This window comes from Microtus ochrogaster, chromosome 15 (genome assembly GCF_000317375.1).
Source record: "Microtus ochrogaster isolate Prairie Vole_2 chromosome 15, MicOch1.0, whole genome shotgun sequence".
Classification (NCBI taxonomy): domain Eukaryota; kingdom Metazoa; phylum Chordata; class Mammalia; order Rodentia; family Cricetidae; genus Microtus; species Microtus ochrogaster.
In genome coordinates, this window is record NC_022017.1 from 3,952,610 (window position 1) to 3,957,306 (window position 4,697).

A 4,697-nucleotide genomic window follows, 5' to 3' on the forward strand; every position below is an offset into this window, starting at 1 on the left:
AAAAAAAAAAAAAAAAAAAAAAAAAAAGAATAGATCACCTCAGTAGCTTGTTCTAGAGCCCCTTTCTTACAAGTCCTGCTCGTCAGGGGGACGCGGTGATGAGGGTCTGTTGGTAGAGGTCCCCATCCCCTGTCCTACACCAGGCTAGACCCATGGCCCAGAGTAGCATGATGGCTGTCTTCATGTCCTCCTCCTGGTTCTTCCCTCTGTCCCAGAGCCGCACACCCCGAGCCTGGATGAGGACGGGATCAACTTAGAAGAGATCCGAGAGTTTGCCAAGAATTTTAAGATCCGGCGGCTCTCCCTGGGTCTCACACAGACCCAGGTGGGCCAGGCTTTGACTGCAACAGAAGGTCCAGCCTACAGCCAATCAGCCATCTGCCGGTAAGTACGAGTATTCCCGGATAAAGCCAGGATAAAGCTCCGCGCCATAGCCAGCTGTCATGGGAATCCGGGAATCCAGTCCCTTTTCATGTTTCCCCTCACGCTGACTCCTTCCAGATAAGGAATACTGTCCTGTTGAGGGCATGGCCACTTGGAGTAGCCAAAGACTGACCCAGGCTTCTAAAGTTTAGGTAGACTCCAACCCTGAGTATTTAGATGTTCACAGGAGGGAGGCTACTGAAGCCTCCTAGCAGGAGAGAGTTATGACTTAGAAACGTGCTCGGTCTTGGCCCTCAGCTCTCAGTCCCCTGGTGTGCTCCTGCTGCCTTGCCTCCCATGCCTGCAAGGTCGGCTCAGCTTGAAGGTGCAGCAGGCCTTGTTCTGAGGCTGCCGTGGGAGCAGTGAGAGGAGAGTGGCTCTCTCAGGAGGCCATCATTTGGGTCTTTTGATGATTCAGGACTTCAGTAATTTGGGGGTGAAAGTTCTGGTCAAGGAAGAGTGTGCTGTCATTTGCCTGCCTACAGAGGCTGTGGGCATCTCTCCTTCATGAGGCCTGGGATATGGAAGTCTGAGGAATCTGGGCTTTGAGGGGCCAGGAGGGTGGGGACACTGAGAAGGAGGGGGGAGCCCCTGCGAGTAATGTTTTCCCCCATGGGAGATGTATGGAAGAGCTAGCCACACTGTCACCGCTCCTTCTCCAGGTTTGAGAAGTTAGACATCACACCCAAGAGTGCCCAGAAGCTGAAGCCGGTTCTGGAGAAGTGGCTGAATGAGGCGGAGCTCCGGAACCAGGAAGGCCAGCAGAATCTGATGGAGTTTGTGGGCGGTGAGCCCTCCAAGAAACGCAAGCGGCGCACCTCCTTCACGCCGCAGGCCATAGAGGCTCTCAATGCCTACTTTGAGAAGAACCCCCTGCCCACTGGCCAGGAGATCACCGAGATCGCTAAGGAGCTCAACTATGACCGTGAGGTGGTACGGGTCTGGTTCTGTAATCGACGCCAGACGCTCAAAAACACCAGCAAGCTGAACGTCTTTCAGATCCCTTAGGGCTTCCTCTCAGCCCTTGTTCCAGCACTTTCTACTGTTCCCTCAGCAACTGGCTGTCGTCACTGCGGCAGTACCATGTGCAGCTGAGCTTGCCCTAGGTCATGAGACTCCACCTGTGCATGTGTGTCAATGCCTGCCTCTTCTGCCCAATATGTCACACCCTGGGGAGGCCCAAGGGGCTGCATGAGAGCCCTAGGCTCTGGGCTGGGCACATGGAAAGAGGGGATTTATGGTGTTCTCTCAAAAAGCACTTTGCCAACATGGTTTCTGAAGGGTATGTTCTGGTTGGGAACCAGAAAGGCTCTGTCTTTGGGGCGGGGCTGTAGCAGCTCTTGGGGACCGCTGTGCACTAGCTCTTGTTTTTGGTGGCACTCTCCACCCCTTGCCCTTAGCTCCTCCGAGGTTGTGCCAGTGTGACAGCTCACCCAGCCTCACACTGCCCTCTTTTACTTTCTACACGGGCACATTGACCCCCTTAAAGGACCAAGGAGATGAAGTTCAGAAGTGTGACTCACTGTCTGCCTTGACCTCCAACAGAAAGTCCCAGAGCTGTGGGGTCAGATGCTGGGAGGTTCCTCCTGGGGTCCTGGGTGGGATTGCACTAATGCAGAACCTTTCCTCTGCAAACCAAGTGGGAAGGGAAGCAACAGCGAACTCTCCCATCCTGGAGAGTCTTAGGTATGTCGCAGATCTGTAATTTAGTAAATAAGGCCATCCACCCAGATTTTAATCTAATCGTCATCAGTGACCATCTCCCAAGGAAAGCTCTCTAGGGAGCTGTCAGCTTGGGAACATTTCCACTGCCCACTCACACAGGCAGCTACAGGGGGCGCGGATACCCTTTCTTATGCCCATACACATCTCAGTCCAGCACTCTTTAGAGGAACAAACTGAGTGAGAAGCCAGAAAGCAAGGAGCCGGAGTGAGGAGGAGGGCAATGTTCAGAAAGATGATGGTCCAGGAAGATGTCTAGTTGAGGCTGGCTTACCTCTCGCTTTCTTTGTAACTTTAAGTCTTGGATGTTGGAGTTTTCACTTTGTCAGATTGCAGACCAGGTCTGTGTGTGACAAGCCCCGGGCCGCTCTGCCATGCTCCTCTGAGCCAAGAGTGCCCAGGTCGGTATGGACTTTGCCTCCGTAAGTGATGGCACGCTGGGGGCTAGCATCATATTCAAGTCTCTAAGTGAGCTTCCAGCCACAGGGAGGCTGGCCAGCCCTTTGATGTCAGTGTGTTGGCTGGAGAATGTAGCTCAGTGGGAGAGAACTTAGCACTTACAAGGCTCCAATTCAGTTTCTAGCACTAAGGAGAAAATTAATTAGTATTTGGTTTCAGGAAGTCAGGAAAAAGCTAAGATAATTGCTTGAATGACCCCAGAATTGCTACGTAGACTGTTCTTGTCTACAAGGATAAGGACAACCGGTCACTACTTTTTATTTTGGTTTATTGTTTTGTTTTTTGAAATAGGATCTCACTTAGTCCAAGCTGACTTGAAACTTGTGGTTGAAAATGACCTTGAACTCCTAATTGACCCTCCTGCCACCGTGCCACTGCGCCTGGCTCTTCTCCACTCTCAGCCTTACAGAGCCTGCAGTCTAGATGCCCGCCTTGCACCTCGTGTGATCTGCCCTGAGGAAATGACAGTCAAACAAACATTACCTTCTCTGCTGATCACAGTGCAGAGACACTGAGGCCTTGCTTCCTCTCCTCTCTGTCCCCTTTCCTCTTGGGTCCTGCAGTCCCAGTATGGAGAAGCAGATGGTAGCTCTCCAGTGAGATGGGGACAGTAGTATGTGAATTAACACACACACACACACACACCACGGCATTCACATCAACCAAACCTGCTGGGGTCTGCAGGGAATAAGGAGGCAGGTGCGCAGCTCTCCTTACTCTGCCTCCCAGGACAGTGTGTCCCCAGAGGGGGAAGGCCGTCTCCTTGACGACTGTAATTATCAGCTGCTTCCGTGTGATGGGAAGTCAGGAGGGTACTGCACGTGAGTTTTCAGTGTGGATGCTTACAACTTGGAGCTTATCAAGTGACTCACTTGAGAAATTATATGCAGCTTTTCTTGCTCAAAACCTGCACTCAAGAGTGCTATTTTCTGTGGGGTGGCATGTTGTATGTGTGGACATGCTGTGGCCATGCAGGAGGATGCCATCTGTTCTGTGGCATGATAGGAAAAAATCATCAACAACTGATCTAAATTAAACCTGGCCATGCTTTCTCAGCCCGTCCTTGGTCTAAACAGTTTTCTCCTGTGTAGGAAAGATGCATTCGGAACAGTAGGAGAGCCCGGATGTTTACAGGCTGGACTTCCCAAATGCTAGGTGCAAGGTATGCATTAAGTGTCCCCAAAGTATAGTTTACTTCGACCTATGAACTCTGCCTCTGCTCCCCCAGTCTGAGCCACTAACCTACAAGGTAGTTTTTGTTGTTCTTTGGGTTTGGGGAACATTAGACTCTAAAAAAGAGTTAACAGTTTTATTTCGAAAGCACCCTCCTGGACTTAAGCCCATGCACAGCGGCTCTCTTGCTCTGGAAGACAGGAGAATGGGCAGAAAACGGTCAACTCTGTGGTTGGCTAGTTTGAAGTGGCAGGAAACTAGAACTGTCTACGGCCTGCTGAATCAGCTGGGCTCTTTGACCCTGCACTAACTATGGCGTTTTTTATCCAAGCAAAGTCCAGAGAAGAAACTGGTCATGTGAACTGTAAATGCACTTGAGTTTGGAATGAGAAAGCCTGTTGTGTTTGTGTTCTTGAAAATCCAGTCGCCTTCCTGTGCCCAGGATTGCCTCCCTGCTTGCTAGGCCAGATTCTGGCATTGACGTCCTGATGGTCTCCCTGCAAGGGGCACTGCCCCTGGAAGCTGGGAGGAGAACAGGGGAGAAGCACTTGGTGTAGTTGTGTGAATAAACACTATTTTTTCTTTTGTATTGCTCTGCCTATTTTGTTACATCTCAGATGTGAGGGAGCCGAGGCTGCGTCAGAGCTGCCTTTGCTGCCGAAGGCTTGCCTAGAGGGACAGACAGGTCAGAGCCCGGTTCCCACGCCACACCATCCTGCTTGGGCCTTCCAAGCTTTGACTCTCCCTCTGGGGATGGGGGTGTGCAGGGCTAAGAGGGCATGCCCTTTTTCTCCTAAACTATCCTTCTGGTACTTAGTGTCTCAGAACCTCCTGCCGAGGCTGCTTTTGCATCCTTCTTCGACCCAGTGACAGGCTATGCTGTTGGTGTGTGCGCTTCCAGTTCATATCCAGGCTGTAAC

At 51.5% G+C, this 4,697-nt stretch overlaps 1 protein-coding gene across 6 annotated transcripts in view; it reads left to right on the top strand.

Annotated features, from left to right (window-relative positions):
- Positions 1–4,366, top strand: part of Pou6f1 (POU class 6 homeobox 1) — a 24,705-nt gene extending 20,339 nt beyond the window's left edge. For all 6 annotated transcript variants that reach the window (XM_013348719.2, XM_026782622.1, XM_026782621.1 and 3 more), the window contains 2 exons: positions 216–384; positions 1,086–4,366. In XM_013348719.2, the coding sequence (XP_013204173.1) occupies positions 216–384; positions 1,086–1,431 (515 nt within the window). In that variant the 3' untranslated portion in view covers positions 1,432–4,366. The remainder of the gene's footprint in view (positions 1–215; positions 385–1,085) is intronic.
- Positions 4,367–4,697: the final 331 nt, after the last annotated feature.